Source organism: Oncorhynchus mykiss, chromosome 8 (assembly GCF_013265735.2).
Source record: "Oncorhynchus mykiss isolate Arlee chromosome 8, USDA_OmykA_1.1, whole genome shotgun sequence".
Taxonomy (NCBI): Eukaryota; Metazoa; Chordata; class Actinopteri; order Salmoniformes; family Salmonidae; genus Oncorhynchus; species Oncorhynchus mykiss.
The window spans coordinates 67,435,673-67,461,076 of record NC_048572.1 but is presented as its reverse complement, the minus strand read 5'-3'; the positions used below and the strand labels follow the sequence as shown (position 1 = coordinate 67,461,076).

The 25,404-nt window shown below is 43.6% G+C and overlaps 1 protein-coding gene across 7 annotated transcripts in view; it reads right to left on the bottom strand.

Annotated features, from left to right (window-relative positions):
- The window catches only part of LOC110530403 (5'-AMP-activated protein kinase subunit gamma-2), a 43,450-nt gene that overhangs the window by 13,226 nt on the left and 4,820 nt on the right, over positions 1-25,404 (bottom strand). For 6 of the 7 annotated variants that reach the window (XR_002474524.2, XR_005052936.1, XR_002474523.2 and 3 more), the window contains one exon: positions 19,242-19,521. Coding sequence is in view for 4 of the 7 variants with exons in the window: in XM_021613425.2 (XP_021469100.2) it covers positions 19,242-19,521 (280 nt within the window). In the remaining 3 variants the exon portion in view is untranslated. Of the gene's footprint in view, positions 1-13,966; positions 16,108-19,241; positions 19,522-25,404 lie in introns of those variants that run through there. The other variant, XM_021613427.2, reaches the window with a different exon arrangement.

The window sequence follows — 25,404 nt, the reverse complement described above, 5'->3', positions numbered from 1 at the left end:
AAATAAACAAATCAAATCTAAAATGTTAGAGTAAATCTTTGATCTGGCAAACCAACGACTTCCACGGTTCCATAACACAGTACAAACATAAACAAACAGTTATAAATTAAATGTCTGCTTAGAGACTTAAGAGCGAATCACACAGCGCACACACTGGCTTCTCCCTCTACATAGATGCAAATACAACTGTAAAATAAAGAAGGGACTGAATACTAAATGCCAGTAACATTCAACCCATCAAAAGTAAATAGTAAACCGATATACCATCTAAACTAAAGGAAGGTCAACTTGAATGAAGAGGATAAATGTGCAAGGGCATTCGTCATGTCAAACAAAAACATGTCTTCACAGTCCAGCCATCCCCACTATCTGACATTTAGCTGGCTAATACCAGCCCCCTCTCAGTCGTGTTGGTGTCTTATTTTAGCCAAGCTGTTGTGGCACATTCCACAGGAGAATATAACACAGGGGACAGCAGGGAGGGAGGCCCTCCTCACCCAAACACACAGGTAGGGGAGGGGGAATACACCACATGGGATATTGAAGATATTAAAATAATCTATATCAGTGTTCGTCAATCTCTAGTCCATTGACCAGCACAGGCCCTTGGACGTTACAGACGGGCCTCTCAGATGGTAAACTAACATCTAAAAATCAACATTTCAAATGACTCTCACTACCTTTGGAAAACACAAAAGCTTCGTGTGTAAAGGGCAATGGTAAACCACGATGGTGACGGAGTCATATTGGCCAGTGTTCTTTCCATTAGGTGTTAAGAGAAAGGCATGTGTCTCAATGCAGTTTGGCTTCAACATTAGGCTAGTCTAAACCCAGCCTAGTCTAAAGCAGTGGTTCACAAACTTAAAAATAAATAAATAAATAAAGAAGATTTAAAGGAATTCAGTCTGGCTTTAAAATTACTCTTGAAAGTAGTAGAAAGCACACTATATGGCTTCACACAGTTAGACTAGCTGTTAGAGCATTGGGCCAGTAACTGAAAAGGTTGCTAGTTCGAATCCCAGAGCCAACAAAGTGAAACATCTGCCGATGTGCCCATGAGCAATGCACTTAACCCTAATGGCTCTAGAATCGCCATTGAGAATGGCCGTGGCGCCACTTTCCAAGGGTGTCTCGGGAGTGGGGATATGCAAAAAAACAACACGTTTTCCAATTCACACATGCATCTAAAATAAGACAAATAGAAGCACCCATCAAATTATGAATAATTATTGTTACATATGGGTTTACATCATTATGACAGCTGGGGCCATAACCCCTTCCTCCAATGTTCCCATGTCAGACTGGGGCTAAAATCAGGAGCAGTTCATGGCAAAGTGTCACTCAAAGTCACTGTCTAACACCCCAAGCATCCAGTAAGATTTCCCAAAAGCCACCATCCATAACATCCCAAGCATGATGACCCGTTGCAACATGATGTCATTTGATAAGCATCAGTTTGTGATGCTTCTGCAAAAAGATATGCATCATGATGCATACGTTAATACATTGCATTCAGTGCAAAAAAATGCATATCAAAATTGAAATTCATCAAGAATACTGGAGGCATAGATATACATCAAGGGTATTGATGCATAAGTCAATACATTGCATTCAAGGCAAAATTGGTGAAAAGACTGGCATAAACTCAGACAGATAGCTGTTCTCTCTATTCTCTAATCCCCTCTCTCCCGCCCTATCGCTCTTTCTACTTACTCTTCATCCACCCTCCTTCCCTTATTTCTCACTCCCTCCCTGCCCCTCCCCTCTCTCATTCCCCCTCCATTCTCTTCAACTTCCACCTCTCAGACAGACATGTCTGTCTGTCATTAAGTTCATGTTCACATACCGGCTCAGCCCTAACTCAAGCTATTGGGTTAGGGTTGAGGTGGGATGTGAACAAGAAGTTAAGGTTAAAGTTAAGGTTAGGATTCAGCCAAGTTGAGGAGGAGGATTATTTAAGATGATATTTGTAGAGGTAGGGTTTCAGATGTTTTCAGAGGATGTCCTAGCTTCAAGCGGAAGCTGGTTCCACTATTGGGGTGCCAGGACCGAGAACATCTTGGACTGGGCTGGGTGGGAGCTGCTCTCTCAAAGGAGTGGGATGGCCAAGAGACCTGAGGTGGCAGAATGGAGTGCTCGGAGAGTAGGGTTTGAGCATAGCTTGAAGGTAGGGAGGGGCAGTTCCTCTTGCTATTCCGTAGGTAAGTACCATGGTCTTGTAGTGGATGCGAGTGTACAAAGGAGTGGGTGTGACGAGAGAACTTGGGAAGGTGGAAAACCAGGCGGGCTGCAGCGTTCTGGATACGTTTTTTGTCCCTCCCCTCCTTGATAGCCACCTTTCATCGAGGATGCTCATGTGGATCAGAGTTTTGAAATCTGCCACACACCCTTTGAATCAGCTTTTGCTTTGTCAGAGAAAAACATGCACACGTTTAAAATCAATATGCTACTTATTGGTTTCTCTAAAATGTCTCTTTCAAAACTAACTGAATTTGTTTTGATCACTTTACACATTTATTTGGGGATCCACCCCTATAAAAGGACATTTGCCTGTGTCATGTACTGTCATGTTGTGTCTTGTTTCTGTCCTTTCTCTTCACCCTGTCTCCCTCTGCTGGTCGTGTTAGGTTACCTTTTCTCCCCCTCTTTCCCCCAGCTGTCCCTTGTCTTCTCTGACTACCTCGTTCACCCCTTTTCCCACCTGTTCCCTTTTTCCCTCTGATTAGGTCCCTATATCTCTCTCTCTTTCTGCTCCTGTCTTTGTCGGATTCTTGTTTTGTGTTAGTCATGCCTGAACCAGACTATCGTCATGTTTGCTGCAACCTTGTCCTGTCCTGTCGGAATCTGCCGGTCCATCTGAGCCTACCTATGTTTGGTTATTAAAGAAGCTCTGTTTACATTAATTCGCTTTTGGGTCCTCATTCACGCACCGTAACAGAAGAATCCGACCAAGAATGGACCCAGCGACTTCGGATCCTCTCCACTCAGCCGTCGAGATCCAGGGAGCGATGCTAGGCAGACACGAGCAGGAATTGTCTGCTGCTCGACATGCCGTTGAGACCCTGGCCACCCAAGTCTCCAACCTCACAGAACAGGTTCACCATCTCCGCCTCGATCCACCGGCCACTTCCAGGGCTTTCGAATCTCCGGAGCCCAGAATCAATAACCCGCCGTGTTACTCTGGGGAGCCCACTGAATGCCGCTCGTTCCTCACCCAGTGTGATATTGTGTTTTCTCTCCAGCCCAACACTTACTCCAGGAGCACTGCTCGTGTCGCCTACGTCATATCTCTCCTTACTGGACGGGCTCGTGAGTGGGGCACGGCAATCTGGGAGGCAAGGGCTGAGTGTACTAACCAGTATCAGGACTTTAAGGAGGAGATGATACGGGTTTTTGATCGATCTGTTTTTGGGGAGGAGGCTTCCAGGGCCCTGTCTTCCCTATGTCAAGGTAATCGATCCATAACAGACTACTCTATTGAGTTTCGCACTCTTGCTGCCTCCAGTGGCTGGAACGAGCCGGCTTTGCTCGCTCGTTTTCTGGAGGGTCTCCGCGCAGAGGTTAAGGATGAGATTCTCTCCCGGGAGGTTCCTTCCAGCGTGGATTCCTTGATTGAACTCGCTATTCGCATTGAGCGACAGGTTGATCTTCGTCACCGAGCTCGTGGAAAGGAGCTCGCGTTCTCCGTTGCCCCCCTCTCCGCATCACTACCATCTTCCTCTGCCGGCTCGGGTGCTGAGCCTATGCAGCTGGGAGGTATCCGCATCTCGACTAAGGAGAGGGAACGGAGAATCACCAACCGCCTCTGTCTCTATTGCGGTTCTGCTGGTCATTTTGTCACTTCATGTCCGGTAAAAGCCAGAGCTCATCAGTAAGCGGAGGGCTACTGGTGAGCGCTACTACTTCTGTCTCTCCTTCAAGATCCTGCACTACCTTGTCGGTCCATCTACGCTGGACCGGTTCGTCAGCTTCCTGCAGTGCCTTAATAGACTCTGGGGCGGAGGGCTGTTTTATGGACGAGACCTGGGCTCGGGAACATGACATTCCTCTCAGACAGTTAAGGGAGTCCACGGCCTTGTTCGCCCTGGATGGTAGTCCTCTCCCCAGGATTCAGCGTGAGACGCTACCTTTAACCCTCACTGTTTCTGGTAATCATAGCGAAACCATTTCTTTTTTAATTTTTCGTTCACCTTTTACACCTGTTGTTTTGGGCCATCCCTGGCTAGTTTGTCATAATCCTTCTATTAATTGGTCTAGTAATTCTATCCTCTCCTGGAACGTCTCTTGTCATGTGAAATGTTTAATGTCTGCTATCCCTCCTGTTTCCTCTGTCTCTTCTTCACAGGAGGAGCCTGGTGATTTGACAGGGGTGCCGGAGGAATATCACGATCTGCGCACGGTGTTCAGTCGGTCCAGGGCCACCTCTCTTCCTCCACACCGGTCGTATGATTGTAGTATTGATCTCCTTCCGGGAACCACTCCCCCCCGGGGTAGACTATACTCTCTGTCGGCTCCCGAACGTAAGGCTCTCGAAGATTATTTGTCTGTAGCTCTTGACGCCGGTACCATAGTCCCCTCCTCCTCTCCCGCCGGAGCGGGGTTTTTTTTTGTTAAGAAGAAGGACGGGTCCCTGCGCCCCTGCATAGATTATCGAGGGCTGAATGACATAACAGTGAATAATCGTTATCCGCTTCCTCTTATGTCTTCAGCCTTCGAGATCCTGCAGGGAGCCAGGTTTTTCACTAAGTTGGACCTTCGTAACGCTTACCATCTCGTGCGCATTAGGGAGGGGGACGAGTGGAAGACGGCGTTTAACACTCCGTTAGGGCACTTTGAATACCGGGTCCTTCCTTTCGGCCTCGCTAACGCTCCAGCTGTCTTTCAGGCATTAGTCAATGATGTCCTGAGAGACATGCTGAACATCTTTGTTTTCGTTTACCTTGACGATATCCTGATTTTTTCACCCTCACTCCAGATTCATGTTCAGCACGTTCGACGTGTCCTCCAGCGCCTTTTAGAGAATTGTCTTTTTGTGAAGGCTGAGAAGTGCTCTTTTCATGCCTCCTCCGTCACATTTCTCGGTTCTGTTATTTCCGCTGAAGGCATTAAGATGGATCCCGCTAAGGTCCAAGCTGTCATTGATTGGCCCGTCCCTAAGTCACGCGTCGAGCCGCAGCGCTTTCTCGGCTTCGCGAACTTCTATCGTCGTTTCATCCGTAATTTCGGTCAGGTGGCAGCCCCTCTCACAGCCCTTACTTCTGTCAAGACGTGCTTTAGGTGGTCCGTTTCCGCCCAGGGAGCTTTTGATCTCCTCAAGAATCGTTTTACATCCGCACCTATCCTTGTTACACCTGACGTCACTAGACAGTTCGTTGTCGAGGTTGACGCGTCAGAGGTGGGCGTGGGAGCCATTCTTTCTCAGCGCTCCCTCTCTGACGACAAGGTCCACCCTTGCGCGTATTTTTCTCACCGCCTGTCGCCGTCGGAACGTAACTATGATGTGGGAAACCGCGAACTGCTCGCCATCCGCTTAGCCCTAGGCGAATGGCGACAGTGGTTGGAGGGGGCGACCGTTCCTTTTGTCGTTTGGACTGACCATAGGAACCTTGAGTACATCCGTTCTGCCAAACGACTTAATGCGCGTCAGGCGCGCTGGGCGCTGTTTTTCGCTCGTTTCGAGTTCGTGATTTCTTATCGTCCGGGCTCTAAGAACACCAAGCCTGATGCTTTATCTCGTCTCTTCAGTTCTTCAGTAGCCTCCACTGACCCCGAGGGGATTCTCCCTGAGGGGCGTGTTGTCGGGTTGACTGTCTGGGGAATTGAGAGGCAGGTAAAGCAAGCACTCACTCAAACTCCGTCGCCGCGCGCCTGTCCTAGGAACCTTCTTTTCGTTCCCGTTCCTACTCGTCTGGCCGTTCTTCAGTGGGCTCACTCTGCCAAGTTAGCCGGCCACCCTGGCGTTCGGGGTACGCTTGCTTCCATTCGCCAGCGTTTTTGGTGGCCCACCCGGGAGCATGACACGCGTCGCTTCGTGGCTGCTTGTTCGGTCTGCGCGCAGACTAAGTCCGGTAACTCCCCTCCTGCCGGCCGTCTCAGGCCGCTTCCCATTCCCTCTCGACCGTGGTCTCACATCGCCTTAGATTTTGTCACCGGACTGCCTTCGTCAGCGGGGAAGACTGTTATTCTTACGGTTGTCGACAGGTTCTCTAAGGCGGCTCATTTTATCCCCCTTGCTAAGCTTCCTTCTGCTAAAGAGACGGCACAAATCATCATCGAGAATGTTTTCAGAATTCATGGCCTTCCGTCAGACGTCGTTTCGGACAGAGGTCCGCAATTCACGTCTCAATTTTGGAGGGAGTTTTGCCGTTTGATTGGGGCTTCCGTCAGTCTCTCTTCCGGCTTTCACCCCCAGTCTAACGGTCAAGCAGAACGGGCCAATCAGACTATTGGTCGCATCTTACGCAGTCTTTCTTTTCGCAACCCTGCGTCTTGGTCAGAACAGCTCCCCTGGGCAGAATACGCCCACAACTCGCTTCCTTCGTCTGCGACCGGGCTATCTCCTTTTCAGAGTAGCCTCGGGTACCAGCCTCCGCTGTTCTCATCTCAGTTCGCCGAGTCCAGCGTCCCCTCCGCTCAGGCTTTTGTCCAACGTTGCGAGCGCACCTGGAAGAGGGTCAGGTCTGCACTTTGCCGTTATAGGGCGCAGACTGTGAGAGCTGCTAATAAGCGTAGAACTAAGAGTCCAAGATATTGTCGCGGTCAGAGAGTTTGGCTCTCCACTCAGAACCTTCCCCTTAAGACCGCTTCTCGCAAGTTGACCCCGCGGTTCATTGGTCCGTTCCGTATTTCTCAAATCATTAACCCTGTCGCAGTGCGACTTCTTCTGCCGCGATATCTTCGTCGCGTCCACCCGGTCTTCCATGTCTCCTGTGTCAAGCCCGTTCTTCGCGCCCCCGCTCGTCTCCCCCCCCCCCCCCATCCTTGTCGAGGGCGCACCCATCTACAGGGTCCGTAGGATTTTGGACATGCGTCCTCGGGGCCGTGGTCATCAGTACCTAGTAGATTGGGAGGGGTACGGTCCTGAGGAGAGGAGTTGGGTTCCCTCTCGGGACGTGCTGGACCGTGCGCTGATCGATGATTTCCTCCGTTGCCGCCAGGCTTCCTCCTCGAGTGCGCCAGGAGGCGCTCGGTGAGTGGGGGGGTACTGTCATGTACTGTCATGTTGTGTCTTGTTTCTGTCCTTTCTCTTCACCCTGTCTCCCTCTGCTGGTCGTGTTAGGTTACCTTTTCTCCCCCTCTTTCCCCCAGCTGTCCCTTGTCTTCTCTGACTACCTCGTTCACCCCTTTTCCCACCTGTTCCCTTTTTCCCTCTGATTAGGTCCCTATATCTCTCTCTCTTTCTGCTCCTGTCTTTGTCGGATTCTTGTTTTGTGTTAGTCATGCCTGAACCAGACTATCGTCATGTTTGCTGCAACCTTGTCCTGTCCTGTCGGAATCTGTCGGTCCATCTGAGCCTACCTATGTTTGGTTATTAAAGAAGCTCTGTTTACATTAATTCGCTTTTGGGTCCTCATTCACGCACCGTAACAGCCTGATGACATGCGAGTGGGGAAGTGCATTTCCATCCATGTTCACTCCTCGATTAACTTTGACCTTTTCCAAAAGAAGGCTAGAGAGGACGGATTAGAAAGGAAGCAGGTGAGCAAATCTAATTGAGAAAAGGCCAGGGTTAGGGAGATATATTATTATATTTGTTTGAACCTTTATTTAACAATGCAAGTCAGTTAAGAACCGGTTGAGCCGGGATGAGGACTTGAAATCTAAATTGACATAACCCTAACCCAATTAACAATTATTAACACTACATGGCAGAAAGGTATGCCTCACTTGAAGCGGAGTTAAGGTGCTTTTGAGTGACATTGGCAAAACGGTTGAGGCTAGAAATACAATTCAAGTATGGGAACATTCAGCAGACGCTCCCGATGAACGCAAGCCTACACCTGACCATGTGAAATGAACTCTTCACAGTTCAAAATTGGTCCCACAGAGAACAAGGCCTTTCTTCCATAGAAAATCATCACCTACACTGCTTACATAACCATGATGCCCAGTGGACTGTGATATAGCTAGCTAACATACCCCATTGTGACCTTATAGGGATGCCCTGTGTTAATAGGTAGTGGCTTAATTCATCCTCAACATGGTCTCTCTCCCTGCAGTTACACAAAAACACTGTCTTCCATGTTCCATCCTCTGTAGAATGGTAAATTCTTAACGCAAAGACTTGAAACTCAGGGCATTGTTAAAGAGAGTCCCTTAAAGAGAGTAATTTAATTTCCTGTGATAAAATAATTGACTTAATTGGGGGTTGTAGGGGCCATTTCGAACGATTAAGAGGGTTGAATCTTCCCAAATTATACATGTGACCGGGGGACCGTCATGACCTGGCATATGAAATTTGAAGTCAATCGGCCCAAAAGCATGTTTGACCTCAATTGGACACAATGGTCTTGCAGTTCTAGAAACTATATACTGCAGTTCTAGAAACTATATATTTTATTATTATTTTTTATTTAACCCTTATTTTACCAGGTAAGTTGACTGAGAACATATTCTCATTTACAGCAACAACCTGGGGAATAGTTACAGGGGAGAGGGGGGGGGGTGAACAGGACAATTGTAAACTGGGGATGTTTAGGTGACCGTGATAGTATGAAGACCAGATTAGGAATTTAGCCAGGACACCGGAATTAACACCCCTACTCTTACAATACATGCCATGAGATCTTTGGTGACCACAGAGAGTCAGGACACCCCGTTTAACGTCCCATCCAAAAGACAGCACCCTACACAGGGCAATGTCCCCAATCATTGGGATATTTTTTTAGACCAGAGGAAAGGGTGCCTCCTACTGGCTTTCCAACACCACTTCCAGCAGCATCTGGTCTCCCATCCAGGGACCAACACTACTTAGCTTCAGAAGCAAGCCAGCAGTGGGATGCAGGGTGGTATGCTGCTGGCAATACATCTGTATATGTCTGTCTGCCACATATGTTTTTGCACTGAATGCAATGTATTGACTCAAGCATCATGTCTCCTGATGCATCACCGACTGACATTTGATACCAGGCTGCCCTCTCCCTGAGACTCTGGATGGAGAGGCGCCACCGCCAGCCGGGCCACTGTCTATTTTCATATAGTTTAACGTTCCAAAATAGAGCAGCGACGATTCCACCGAGACTAGCCAATGTGGGCAAAGAATAACAGAGTTGGATTATCACCATGTTCAAGTTGAAGGACTATGAATTACCATTCTATTTATTCCAGAAAAAAAATGAGATCAATCTATATCTTGATTTAGTTAATAGTTAAAGTTAATATAAAAAGTCAAAACATGTTGGTTTACTGTTGTGTTTTTTATACAGTACTGGAAGTATATTTCATACTCACATTTTAAGAAGAAATAATATATCCAGAAATTGCCATATTTAATAATAATAATAATAATAATAATAATAATAATAATGTGGGTGCCTTCATCTGTCCTATTTCACATGTACAGATGTGTGAATTGGAAATGTGTTTTTTCCATATCCCACTCAGAGTAGGGTCACGGCCAGGGTCTCCACAATTACAGTTAATTGCCTTGCTCAAGGGCACATCAAATTTTTCACCTTGTTGGCTCTGGGAGTCAAACTAGTGCCCTTTCGGTTACTGGCCCAACGCTCTAACCGTCAGGCTATTTCTCATATCCTCACTGTATTTTTGTTGTTAAATTGTATTCCTACAATCTACAAATCTACATATTCACAAATGTATAACGCTCCAAGAAAACACAAATTTCTGCAGTCTTAGTTACACTCCCAATTGCCTGGCTACTGCTTCACTCAACACACTAATCCTCTCTACTTTAGGCGTTTTATGCGACTGAAACGAGAGCCCCCTGTCTTAAACCTGAGGGACACCAGTCATAAATACCTCAGCTGTCAGCAGCCCTGTATGTAGGTGCTGTGTTAATTACAAAATGAATGCTGTTTTTACTGTCCAGATAAACAGGGGGTCAGAGTGATGTCTACCTTACTGCACTAGTTACAAAATGGATGCTGTTGATACTGTACTACTATTGAATCAGTAGAGGATTAATTTAACTGCTCGGATAAGAAACATTTATTCTGACTGAGTCCAACTGATATTCCATGATTAATAATCCACCTTTTTCAATACATTTTAATATTTGGGAGATTAAGCAGATTGTGCTCTTCATTTCACCTGTCACATTATTTGACATTATGAAGCTTACCGTAGTTCCCCAGATCGGTTGAAACAGTAATGTGTTTGTTTGTAAATAGCACAACAGGAGAAAGCTGGAGCAGGAGAGTCCAGGTATGTATTGACAATGGTCACGTTTATGGAACGTTTATTGAATATCAAGTTTTTTTTGCTTCAATAGAGTGATTAAGGACGTACAACTATAGTTTTCCTTCACAGAAAATACATTAGTGCAACACGTCCTGCAGAAAATAGCTTAATTGTGGTCATCAGATGACAACAGAACTGCAACACTATTTGGCTGGCAGCCACACAAGTAAATTACCTTGCAAAGAAAAAGCAAGGTATTTTTTTTAGAAAAAAAATGCATGGGCATCATATTTCTAATCTTTATCATAGAATGTAGCCAGATACATTTCCAATTGTTTTGTTTAAAAGTGAATCTGGCATTTTACCGGAGAAAAGTAGGCTGGCTAGTGAGAAAAGCAGGCTGGCTACAGTGAGAAAAGCAGGCTGGCTACAGTGAGAAAAGCAGGCTGGCTACAGTGAGAAAAGCAGGCTGGCTACAGTGAGAAAAGCAGGCTGGCTACAGTGAGAAAAGCAGGCTGGCTACAGTGAGAAAAGCAGGCTGGCTACAGTGAGAAAAGCAGGCTGGCTACAGTGAGAAAAGCAGGCTGGCTACAGTGAGAAAAGCAGGCTGGCTACAGTGAGAAAAGTAGGCTGGCTACAGTGAGAAAAGTAGCAGCAAAAAGTAGCTACATATATATCAGTCAGAGCTCTGTCTGCTGATAGAATGCCCGTTCGTGAATTGTCAGCCGAGTGGAAAAGTGCAACTGAAGCACAAAATGTGTCTGATGCGGAGCACACATTTACAATTAGCATTTTAGATCTGATTTTAGATTTGATCTTTTTCCTGCGTGAAAAACAAAGATTTCTGCGTTAATGAAACCCCTAACTGAAACTTGCTCGTTATGTAAGTGGCCGAAATAATAAGGTGACGGGGCATGATATGGCATGATATGTTGTGTTAACTTTCTGCAGCATATATGCATGGTTTTCAAGGGAAGCCAGGCTTCCCAAAAATGTTGACCAAGAAGAAACATACAAATAATGTGTCCTTCGTCTCTGTGTTTTATAAAAGTCCTTCAATTTGCAAGAGGCTGAATGTATCTCACCAGAGAAAGTATCCAAGCGAATGAAACAGTGCCCCTCTGTCTCAGTATGTGTAGTCAATCTATCTGATGCGGTCTGGTCAAAAAGAGAATGACATTGTTGCTGCTCGTGGCATTGAATGCAAGGGAAGCCAGCAAGCATTTGGCCTCTCTTGATAAAAAAGTAAAAAATAATAGCCAATCATTGTTGAGCTAAACTGAGTGAGTTCAGCTGTGAATGGTCCTGGCGCACCAAAAAAGGGAAGTTTAGATTTGGCTTCACACCAATCACATCAGAAGCCAAAAGTAATTGACAGAAAAAAACTTGAATTGCTGCATCTCGTTGTGTCGTTGTCCTCCTCAGCTAGCTAGCTAACCAAAATCATCCCTAACCTAAATTAGCCATGGTTGAAGATCTGGATTTGGACTTGTGGTTTTACTTAATTCTCTGTACTGGCCAATGATTGTAACAGTGATTCTGATCCAACCATAAATTCATACATTGTGCCTGGCCTGAGAGGATGGAAGCTAGATGTAGTATGCTAATGTTAATTAGCTGACCTGGCGGATCATGAAAGGAAGTTAGGCTAGCGGGCAAGTGTTTTAGCTAGGTAGCCTAGGGAAACAAAAACTAAAAGCGTGTTTAGGCAACAAGAAAAATAATGGAATTGCCATCTCTCCACAAGTAGGGCGGGTCAACACGTTTTTTTTCTACTTGCATGCGTACACATCAGTGCCAGGGACAGCCGCATCATATTTAGCTTACGTTGTTTGGACTAAATCGTTTATGGTATCTTTTAGTTCTCACTGTATTAGACTAAGCATAGGCGATTAGATGATGTTGAAATAATGCTTGAATAGCGGAAACGGCACTTGTTTTCTTTGTGACTTGCGGTAACTCTGTGGTTCTAAATCCATAGTTGTTTAGTGGAAACATTCACTTGCTTGACCATGAATATGTTTTGTGGACTTCACCAGACAGATGTTGCTCTCCGGTTTTGTAATGAAACAAAAAGGTGTGGTTAAATTTATTCTGCCACTGTCTTCTTATTGTCTCGACCTTAGGCCTGTACACACACACACGTTCAAAAGTTTGGGGTCACTTAGAAATGTCCTTGTTTTTGAAAGATAAGCACATTTTCTGTCCATTAATATAACATCAAATTGATCAGAAATACAGTGTCGACATTGTTAATGTTGTAAATGACTATTGTAGCTGGAAACGGCAGATTTTTGTTTTATTTTGAATTTTACCCCCTTTTCTCCCCAATTTCATGGTATTGTTAGTAGTTACTATCTTGTCTCATCGCTACAACTCCCGTACGGGCTCGGGAGAGACGAAGGTCGAAAGCCATGCGTCCTCCGAAACACAACCCAACCAAGCCGCACTGCTTCTTTAACACAGCGCGCATCCAACCCGGAAGCCAGCCGCATCAATGTGTCAGGGGAAACACCGTGCACCTGGCGCACCAGCGCCACATTAGTCGCAGGTGCGCGATGAGACAAGGATATCCCTACCGGCCAAACCCTCCCTAACCCGGACGACGTTAGGCCAATTGTGTGTTGCCCCACAGACCTCCCGGTCGCGGCCGGCTGCAACAGAGCCTGGGCGCGAAACAAGAGTCTCTGGTGGCACAGCTAGCACTGCAATGCAAGGCCCAGATTTTTTTTATGGAATATCTACATAGGCGTACAGAGGCCCATTATCAGCAACCATCACTCATTCATTTCTCAGAACAAGGACAGACTGACGAGTTTCAGAAGAAAGTATTTTGTTTCTGGCCATTTTGAGCCTGTAATCAAACCCACAAATGTTGATGCTCCAGATACTCAACTAGTCTAAAGGTCAGTTTTATTGCTTTTTTAACGAGAACAACAGTTTTCAGCTGTGCTAACATAATTGCAAAAGGGTTTTCTAATAATCAATTAGCCTTTTAAAATGAGAAACTTGGATTAGCTAACACAATGTTCCATTGGAACACAGGAGTGATGGTTGCTGATAGGCGTACAGAGGCCCACTATGTAGATATTCCATTAACCCCCCCAAATAGCCATTTCCAGCAACAATGGTCATTAACAATGTCTAAACTGTATTTCTGATCAATTTGATGTTATTTTAAAATGGACAACATTTTGTTTCCTTTTCTTTCAAAATCAAGGACATTTCTAATTGACCCAAACTTTTGAAAGGTAGTGTGTGATCGAGATATATATATATATATATATATATATGAACTAACAGGTTACAGAGCAAACAACGCAATTATCACAACACATTAGGTTGTAATATACCTTTTTCCCCCCATGGCTAGTCTTCGCTGGTGATTTTACCCACACACTACTACTGGCTTTCTGCCTTGTTTGAGAAGTCAAAAGCCTTTGGATGAGTTATCTGTACAGCTGCCACTGCAGCTTGATTTCCGTGTTTTTTTTCTCCTCTCCGTTCAACATGCACTATCTTAGGGCTTGTGGCCCCTCATATACTATGCAGTTACACACTTTTATAGACACTTGAAGTAGTGTGATCATGCGAACCCAGACATTACCAGGCAGACATGGTGGCTCTGACTGGCGTCTTCCTGCCGCTAGCAGGTCCTGCTCCTTCCGCTTCTTACTCCTCCTCAGGCTGCCAAACCTCTTCATGGACACCAGCGGGTTAAAGCGATGGTTTCAACACCCAATATGAACCATGACCATCCGGGACGAGTCACAACTGTAGAACACCACTACCCAAAAGTGTGACGAAATAGCTACTCCGTCTGATCCATGTTATTAAATAGAATAAAACTACATGTGTTAAAGATTACAAGATCTGTGCCAAAATGAAATTAAAGATATGTCCGGAGAAGGGTCTTTCCCTACCAGTCAGGAGCTTATTGAAAGTCTCATGAGCAAGGCTACTCTTCCAGCTCTGGATGCCCTTGTGTTGGTCTTCTGGAAAGAGCTGAACCTTTCCTAGCAGGATGTGCTTTGGATTAGAGGGCCCTCTTCAGTCAATGGGCTATCTTAGATGGTCTTCTTTATTCTCCTGAGTAGATCTGTTCTTCTGGTTAAGAGATGCCTCTTCTCCTTCCCATTGATGTGCCATCTGTCATTTAGACATGGTTGGTCTTCATGCTTGCATTTCTTGGAAAGTTAAGGATCTCTTCTGATATTTTCTTATTTCTGTAAGCTCATTCATTAAAATGTCTCAGTGAGTCCAGAAAGCTCTCAGGGTATTGGTGTCTATGGCAGCTCACAAGCAGGGAAAGAAAGATAGGACGTGTGGAAATTCTGTGTGAGACTAGGTCCAACACTCCCAAGTGATAATGCACAGCGTAGCACAGGCCCTCTTCCTCTCGCTCACTCGCTCTGCTGAATTTCACTCTGCTCCTCCTCTCACTCTGTTTTGGTTGGACTGTCTCTTGCTCTGCTCTATTTTGCTCCCCTCTCTGCAGAGCTCTAGTAGTGGCGTCAGGTGCAGCTGTGGGTGGCGTCTAAAATAATACGCATTTCAGCAGCCTATAAAAGGAGGCCAGCCTGGGAGGGACACACAAAGTGATTGGCTAAGTGTCTGCGTCCCCCTCAACTCCAACGAACACATTCAAATCACCACTCACATCTGTCTCGGTCTTCACGTGTACATACTCATAACACTATATCTAAATCAGGGAAAGGCTACTGGCATCCTACAAGCCCCCCTCTTGTAGGCCCGCGGATCTATTTCACACAAAAATAACAAGTTACAATAATAGAATACATGGTGTTATTTCTAAATGTTGTTGTGCATCAGCAGTCACTCAATTTGTCCATGTCAGCTAAATTGTTTTAGATTGGTAAGCAGTGGCGGAATAAGTATGCAACTGTCATACTCGAGTAAAAGTAAAGAAACCAGATGGCACCGTTTCCTTGTTTTTTTTATTTACAGAAAGCATGTGTGTGTTTAATGAGTCCGGCAGATCAGAGGCAGTAGGAATGACCGGGGATGTTCGGTTGATAAGTGAGTGAATATTGTCCTATTGTCCTGTCCTGCTAAGCATTCAAAATGTAACAAGTACTTTTGGGTATCAAGGGAAACGTATGGAGTAAAATACAATATTTTCTTAAGGAATGTAGTGAAGTAAAAGTAGTAAAATAAATAGTAAAGTACAGATACCCCCCAAAAAAAACAACTTAAGTAGAACTTTAAAGTATTTTTACACCAAGTTAGTATAGCTATGTAAACGTTGTAAGCAATGTTGAAATACCGGCCGGGGGTGGGCCCATTGATCATCAACTATCATATTAAAAAAAACACAGCAAACATTTGCCTCCACCCTTTGGCAAAACGTGTACAATTGCAGTAAACTTGCTTTAAAACTGCAACATTTTCTCTACACCATGGCACAATGTGCACAATTGACTGAACTTGAAAACAGCGTTTTTTTTTTTTTTTTTAAACCTTCACTGTCACAAGGGGGGCTGCTAAAATGTGGGAGGGGGGCACTGCAGCCCCCCTCATGATAAATTCAGTTTTATTTGTGACCCCCATCAAAGTTGCTCATCCCTGATCTATATAAAAATAAAAGGTGTCATAATAGTGGCTTCAGAAAGTATTCATACCGCTTGACTTATTTCACATTTTGTTGCTACAGCCTCAATTTAAATAGATGTTTCTCACCCATCTACACACAATACCCCATAATGACAAGGTGAAAACATTAGACATTTTTGCAAATGTATTGAAAATTAAAATACAGAAATATCTCATTTACTTTAGTACTCACAATAGTTTGTAGAAGCACCTTTGGAAGTGATTACAGCTGTGAGTCTTTCTGGATAAGTCTAAGAGCTTTCCACACCTAGATTGTGAAACATTTGTACATTATTCTTTTCAAAATTCTTTAAGCTCTCTCAAATTAGTTGTTGATCATTGCTAGACAACCCTTTTTCCAAGTCTTTTCCAAGCAACTACAGCGTAGATTTGGTAGTTTTAGGTTGTCGTCTTGCTGAAAGGTGAATTCATCTCGCCATAACTGGTGGAAAGCAGACTGAAGCAGGTTTTCCTTCAGGATTTTGCCTGTGCTTAGCTCCATTCCATTTAAAAAAAAAAATGTATCTGAAAAACTCCCCAGTCTTTCACAATTACAAGCATACCCATAACATGATGCAGCCACCACTATGCTTGAAAATATAGTGTGGTACTCAGTGATGTGTTGTATTGGATGTGCCCTAAACATCAATTTTGTTCTGAATACAAAGTGTGATTTGCTTTGCCACATTCTTTGCAGTATTACTTTAGAGTCTTGTTGCAAACAAAATGATTGAGTATTTGTATTCTGTTCAGGCTTCCTTCCTTTTCACTCTGTCAATTAGGTTAGTATTGTGGAGTAACTAAAATGTTGATCCATCCTTAGTGAAATCCCGGAGCTGTTTCCAAGTGAATTAGGAAGGACGCCTGTATCGCTGTAGTGACTGGGTGTATTGATACACCATCCAAAGTGTAATTAACAACTTCACCATTCTCAAAGGGATATTCAATGTCTGATTTTTTTTTACCCATCTACCAATAGGTGCCCTCTGGTCTTTGTGGTTGAATCTGTGTTTGAAATTCACTGCTCGACAGAAAGACCTTGTATGTGTAGGGTACAGAGAGGAGGTAGTCAATCAAAATAATCATGTTAAACACTTTTATTGAGTCCATGCAACTTAAGTGACCTGTTAAGCTAATTTTTATTCCTGAACTTATTTAGGCTTGCCATAGCAAAATGGTTGAATAATAGACTCAAAACAATCCAGATTTTCATTTTTGATTCATTTGTTAAGGAAAAATTAAAAACAATTCTACTTTGACATTATGAGGTAGTGTGTGTAGGCCAGTGACACAAACACCCAAACGTAATCCATTTTCATTTCAGGCTGTAATACAACATGTGGAAAAAGTAAAGGGGTGTGAATACTTTGTGAAGGCTCTGTGTCTACTTCTAGTGGAACATTCTGTCTCACAGAGCGGCAGCTAGGTCAGTTCACTGTCCCAGTACTGTAGCGAACTCAGGAAGACTGACCTTTAAAAAGTGCTGATCCCAGCCCCAGATCACCTCAACCATCCTCAGCTGACTGAAGGGACGCCCCAAGGTCTTTCCCTGGTTTGGCCTGGCGCCGGTGGAGTCATCTGATCAGATGGGTGCCACACACCCTGTGATGACCCAGTTAGTTATGACTCTGACTGGCTTCTACACTACCCCAGATCCATTAAAATGGTTATGCAACTGATCAGCCCGAACAAGTCAAACAGTTCAGCAGAGCATGAATGTGGAGATGCAGTCAAGTGTTAACTTTGACCTGCTCCTATGACACCTCAATTGTTTTTACGCTGGGGAGGGGGGAGAAAGAGTACAAATAGCTTATTATATTATAAAACCCAAAAGTCAGTAGATGCCATGCATTTAAGCCCCTGTAGAAAATATAGAATTCTTGACATCCAAGCCCCAAACAATTTCTTATAAAGTGATGGATGGAAGAGAGCAATAAATTAACAGGGCATAGCACACTCTTGTGGCAACTGATGCTCGATAACAACAATAGTTTAAATACACCATGAACCTCCAAGAGTCGTGGCCCCAGTCACTGTATGAGTTTCAGTACTGTTGGTGACCCATATTAATCTTCAGGAGAAAACAGAGCTTGCCCCAAGCTAAGGCCTGGCCCCAGATTTAATTTTCCGTTATATGCTGCCAAACAAGACTTCATAGGAACTGGGAAGAATGGGTGAACACCAGCCAGGGAAAGTGACTCCCCTTTTAGGTGTTTTAACCAAAGTATTTCTATGCACAACAGACTGATTTTAATTAGACCATTAACTATACAAGTACTGAGACTGAAGAGCTTAAGTCCTTCGGTTACCTCTGCACTCTGGCCATTTGACAAGGAAGCTACTCTCTACTACTCAACAAATCACTTCCAACCAGTCATTATTTTGGTAACAGTTAACTTCAAACCTAAAGTCATAAAGGCTACATAACACTGTCATAATCATAACACTGGTTTAAACAGTCATGACTGTTCAATTCTTTTTAATTAAATCTACAGTTTCCTTTAGTACTGTAGCTGTCGTCCAAGGCCTTTCTAATGTTTTAAAGAGTAAATACTAATCAACATTACTACCAGGGTGGCGTGTTGACTCTTAACTCTGGTGGTCACATGCAATAGTATCATTCACAATGTAAGTTTGTCCTAATAATTCATAATTCTATGGAGATTAGCTAGAAAAACATGTGCTTGGACTAGTTCAATGAATCCCAGAGGCCAGCAAGACAATATGACATTCTGGCTTTAGAGGCCACCCATGAAAGTCAGAAAACATAAGCTAAACAAAGCCCTCTATGTTGTCACTTTTTATTTTAACCCCAAAAGGAAGTTGTTGACACTGATAAGAGTCTAAATAAGGAAGGAAGCACATCTGTCTGCAGTCCTTGAATAATACTGTATGGCCCTCTCTAAGCTTAAGACCCAGAATGGTCTTGGTCACAATGGGTCACTGAGCTCTCAGGACATGGCAATAAGATGGTGAGGTTTGCATTGTTTTTGCTTTCCAGAAGGGGACTGCTGCCCCCTACAGCTCTTGCAGGGCTTTTTAGCACTAATGCGCTAGGACTGTCTAGGGCCATTTTCTTTTGATGAGCCATCTGTTTGCTATGGTATTTATTCCATATTATTACAGTGTGTCTGCACATAATTCAGTCATTGATAATTCTGTCAAAATCAAAGTCTAAGACCACAATAATGCTGATAACTTCCTGCCTTGAGGTTTGTCAGCAAATACAGGAAACAGTCGGCTCTTTGAAATACATTTATTTGTATTACCTTTCCTGGTCCTAGAAAAGAGCTTGATGCTAGAGTTGGATGATGAGTTGGGCGAAGAGCGGAATATACCACTGAAGCTGAGGCAAAGGGGGGATTTGGGCGGTGAGGGGACCTGGTGGGTGGAGAGGTAGGGGGAAATGGTTCTGGATGAGCCAGGGCTGATCCGGGACTGGGAGTGGGCAGGGGCAGCCATGGGACTGGAGGGTTGGCTGACACCGGCAGGACCACCCCTCACAAAGAGTCCTTTAGTTGGGCTGACAGAGTGGCTGCAGACCTCTCCCTGAGATAGAAGAGAGGGGAAGGTAATTAATTGACATACACTCATGCAAATACCTTGTTTGTTTATGCACGATGTTAAGCAGAATGATATATTGACACCTGGGAATATTGTGACAGAGGCTTTGTGGACTGTAGTCAAAGATACCACAAGTCCACATTAGCATAAAATAAAAATGTTTCACCTCACTATTTCAATTTGTTTGATTTATAATGTGGAATATATAAGGCTTGACAGTCTGTAGGAGATGCCCACGGCATCGGTGAAGTCACTTCTCTTTGTCTGAGATATGAAACCATGTGACCTATCACATTACCCCGTGGAACTGCATGCGTACAATAGTACCACCCAGTGTTGGGGAAGCTACTCTGAAAATAAAGTTTACCAAGCTACCGATTATTTCACACTGGAAGAAGTTAAGCTACTATTAGAAAAAAACAGTTTATTTAAAAAGTTACTTTGGAAACGTAGCTCATCACTAAACTACTTTGTGAAAAATTATCATATGTAATTCTGAAAATGTCAAGACTACAAATTGCAAGAACTGTTCACGTTGGGGTAATAAGTTAACAGAATGTGTAATTTAGCCTTTTGAACACAAAAACAGTTTCAAGTAGGTCCGAGGCAGGTCTGGTTCCAAAAAAGGAAATTGCCTACTTCACCCATATTTAATTTTTTTGCAAAAAAAGTAGTGTGCAGTTCCAGTAGTTAGCTAAACTTTTTTTGCAGTGAACTGAAAACACTACCTAGATTTGAATTTAGTTAAACTACCACGAAGCTACTGCAAAATGTAGTTAAATTACTAGTTGAACTAGAGTTCACTACTCCCCAAGCATCACAAGGAAGTATCATGTTGTGAGCTCTATCCAGCCAATAACACCATTGGCTGGTTTTAGGGGTTGATAAGGCCAGATGGCAAATTACAGAGCACCTGGGGGTGACACAGGATTCCTCACAATGCCCTGACTACCCAGGTCCAGAGATGTTTACAGGGGTTGAACCCAAAATAAAAAACATCATACTGTGGCACTTCCTGATATTTTGAAAGTTCTGTAACTTGAAAACTGATTGCTGACACGAAAAACATTTTAGGGTTGCATCAGAGGACTAATGAAACAAATAACAAAATATAGTTGGAGTGGTATTTTCCTTTAAGTCGATCTAAGATTGATTGTCTGCAGGGACCAGTTTACTTTTATTTATTTTTTCCCACGGTAGAGGTTATGAATCATTATGCTTTTAGGGATTATTATGTATTAAACTGCAAAAAATGTTTTACCCCCTTTTCATGGTATACAATTTGTAGTTAGTCTTGTCTCATCGTTGCAACTCCCGTACGAACTCGGGAGAGGCGAAGGTCGAGAGGGTAACGTCCTCCGAAAAACACAACACAACCAACCGCACTGCTTCTTGACACAATGCCCACTTAACCTGGAAGCCAGCCGCACCAATGTGTTGGGGGAAACGCGTACACCTGACAACCTTGTCAAAGCGCCACTCGGGGGCCCCCATTAAACTTCAAAGTTTTACCTATTCCAGTGCTTTTCAATGATTTTTTGTATTTAAAAAAAATCCTATATGATGGAACTCCGTTGCAGTGACCAAGAACATTAACCCCTGTGTTCAATAGTATTACAGATGACTGTAGGACACCATCTAGCTTACAGTGGACTGCCTATCTGGGAAACAGGTTAAAGCCTTGCTTTGTGTTGTGGGTAAATGTGCTAAAGATTGAGAAGGAGCTCCGTCAAACATGTCTGAAGGGGAAACACAGAGTAAGGCTGCCTAATTTTAAGCCGTACCTGGCGGTCAGTGAAAAAGCAGTGCAACAACCTGTGTTGCAAAAAAATATATGGGTAAAAGTGGGAGGCTGAAAATTAGAAAATTTCATACACTTATACAGTGGGGCAAAAAAAGTATTTAGTCAGCCACCAATTGTGCAAGTTTTCCCACTTCAAAAGATGAGGCCTGTAATATTTCATCATAGGTACACTTCAACTATGACAGACAAAATTAGGGGGAAAAAAATCCAGAAAATCACATTGTAGGATTTTTAATGAATTTATTTGCAAATTATGGTGGAAAATAAGTATTTGGTCACCTACAAACAAGCAAGATGTCTGGCTCTCACAGACCTGTAACTTCTTCTTTAAGAGGCTCCTCTGTCCTCCACTCGTTACCTGTATTAATGGCACCTGTTTGAACTTGTTATCAGTATAAAAGACACCTGTCCACAACCTCAAACAGTCACACTCCAAACTCCACTATGGCCAAGACCAAAGAGCTGTCAAAGGACACCAGAAACAAAATTGTAGACCTGCACCAGGCTGGGAAGACTGAATCTGCAATAGGTAAGCAGCTTGGTTTGAAGAAATCAACTGTGGGAGCAATTATTAGGAAATGGAAGACATACAAGACCACTGATCTCACTAATCTCCCTCGATCTGGGGATCCATGCAAAATCTCACCCCGTGGGGTCAAAATGATCACAAGAACGGTGAGCAAAAATCCCAGAACCACACGGGGGGACCTAGTGAATGACCTGCAGAGAGCTGGGACCAAAGTAACAAAGCCTACCATCAGTAACACACTACGCCGCCAGGGACTCAAATCCTGCAGTGCCAGACGTGTCCCCCTGCTTAAGCCAGTACATGTCCAGGCCCGTCTGAAGTTTGCTAGAGAGCATTTGGATGATCTAGAAGAAGATTGGGAGAATGACATATGGTCAGATGAAACCAAAATATAACTCTTTGGTAAAAACTCAACTCGACATGTTTGGAGGACAAAGAATGCTGGGTTGCATCCAAAGAACCCCATACCTACTGTGAAGCATGGGGGTGGAAACATCATGCTTTGGGGCTGTTTTTCTGCAAAGGGACCAGGACGACTGATCAGTGTAAAGGAAAGAATGAATGGGGCCATGTATCGTGAGATTTTGAGTGAAAACCTCCTTCCATCAGCAAGGGCATTGAAGATGAAACATGGCTGGGTCTTTCAGCATGACAATGATCCCAAACACACCGCCCGGGAAACGAAGGAGTGGCTTCGTAAGAAGCATTTCAAGGTCCTGGAGTGGCCTAGCCAGTCTCCAGATCTCAACCCCATAGAAAATCTTTGGAGGGAGTTGAAAGTCCGTGTTGCCCAGCAACAGCCTCAAAACATCACTGCTCTAGAGGAGATCTGCATGGAGGAATGGGCCAAAATACCAGCAACAGTGTGTGAAAACATTGTGAAGACTTACAGAAAACGTTTGACCTCTTATATACCCTTTGTTGGCAATGACAAAGTATTGAGATAAACGTTTGTTATTGACCAAATACTTATTTTCCACCATAATTTGCAAATAAATTCATAAAAAATCCTACAATGTTATTTTCTGGATGTTTTTTGTCATTTTGTCTGTCATAGTTGAAGTGTACCTATGATGAAAATTACAGGCCTCTCATCTTTTTAAGTGGGAGAACTTGCACAATTGGTGGCTGACTAAATACTTTTTTGCCCCACTAAGTTAAAGCCTATTGGGGATTGTGCTACTATATATTAATAAGCGAATGCGAAAATGTTGTGATAAAACACTAGCAGTGTTTTTAGATGAAACAGTAAAATATTGCAGAGAAGTGTTTAGGTGACAGAAAACAGGCTACGAACTCAAAGTATTGCCAAGAGCAAATTACAACCACGTCTAGTGCATTTGGGAGAAGTATCTCTAAACATTCCTTATTGGTCCAGATATACTGGTACTGTACAACATATCACCAAATCAGTCCTGAGCTTCTAATTTCCTTTCCACAATGTTTGAGCATGATATTAGCTTAAGACTGGCCCTACTCTACAGACATTTATGTTTGGCCAATCCTGTAACAAATCTGAGAGAGACAGCACACACACCCTACTTCTCTGTTTGCCAACAAACTTTCTTATTGCACAACAACGCGTTTAGGCAAGCTAGTCAGATTGGAGTTTTATCAACAAATCTATCAGCTAGTTCAAAACATGAGGAAAGACCGGTGGTTCAAGTTAAGTTAATGGTCACATGCACAAGTGAAATGCCTTTCTTGCAAGCGCTAATTCACTACAAACAATTGAAAAAAAAATATCAAGAAGGAATCAAATCCTATAACTCAGAGAAAAAGACTGAGGTTGTTGGGAAAATAACTACTGAAGGCACTTAAAGACAGAGAAGGAAGAGAAGCTTGCTTTGTAGAAAAGCATGATAGAAGTGAGAAAAAGCAAAACAAAACCGCTACCAACTCAAAACCAAAGACGACACATATAGTAAGAGATTGCACAACCAAGAAGTTGTCTAAACGTCTCTGTAGGGCCGACCCCAATTAGACAACTGGTCGATTGTTTGGTCTTCAGGTTGTTGGTCAACCGAGATTGTGTTACTGCTCAACTAAAACTTACATATAACCTGTTTTTGCTTTGTCATTATGAAGGTATTGACTGTAGATTGATGAGGGGAGACAAAAAGTGATTTAACACATTTTAGAATAACGCTGTAATGTAACAAAATGTGAAGAAAGTCAAGGGGTCTGAAAACTTTCTGAATGCACTTTACACACAACCAGTCAAAAGTTTGGACACATCTTTTATAGTTGAGATTCTTCCAAGTAGCCACCTTGTCTTGATGACCGCTTTGCACACTCTTGGCATTTTCTCAACCAGCTCATAAAGTAGTCACCTGGAATGCATTTTCAATTAACAGGTGTACCTTGATAAAAGTACATTTGTAAATCTTTAATGCATTTGAGCCAATCAGTTGTGTTGTGACAAGGTGGGGGGGTATACAGAAGATTACTTATTTGAGCTGTTCTTGCCAAATAGGGCTAAGAGAAACGACAATCCATCATTACTTTAAGACATGAAGGTCACTCAATGCAGAACATTAAGAACTTTGCACTTGAAGAAATATTCAGTCGCAAAAACCATCAAGAGCTATGATGAAACTGGCTCTCATGAGGACCGCCACAGGAAAGGAAGACCCAGAGTTACCTCTGCTGCAGAGGATAAGTTCAATAGAGTTACCAGCCTCAGAAATTGCAGCCCAAATAAATGCTTCAGAGTTCAAGTAACAGACACATCTCAACATCAACTGTTCAGAGGAGATTGCATGAATCAGCCCTTCATGGACGAATTGCTGCAAAGAAACCACTACTAAAAGGACACCAAAAGAAGACTTGCTTGGGACAAGAAACACAAGCAATGGACGTTAGACCGGTGGAAATCTGTCCTTTGGTCTGATGAGTCAAAATGCGATTTTTGGTTCCAACCGCTGTGTCTTTGTGAGACGCCGAGTAAGTAAACGGATGATCTCTGCATGTGTGGTTCCCACAGTGAAGCATGGAGGTGGTGGTGTGATGGTCCTTTGCTGGTGACACAGTCGGTCATTTATTTAGAATTCAAGGCACACTTACAGTTGAAGTCGGAAGCTTACTTACACAATCAAATCAAAGTTTATTTGTCACGTGCGCCGAATCCAACAGGTGTAGGTAGACCTTACAGTGAAATGCTTACTTACAGGCTTTAACCAATAGTGCAAAAAAAGAAGTATTAGGTGAACAATAGGTAGGTAAAAAAATTAAAACAGTAAAAAAGACAGGCTATATACAGTAGCAAGGCTATAAAAGTAGCGAGGCTACATACAGACACCGGTTAGTCAGGCTGATTGAGGTAGTATGCACACGTAGATATGGTTAAAGTGATTATGCATATATGATAAACAGAGAGTAGCAGCAGTATAAAAAGAGGGGTTGGGGGGGGGGGGGTCACAATGCAAATAGTCCGGATAGCCATTTGATTACCTGTTCAGGAGTCTTGGCTAAATGCCTTAGCCAAATACATTTAAACTCAGTTTTTCACAATTCCTGACACTTAATCCTAGTA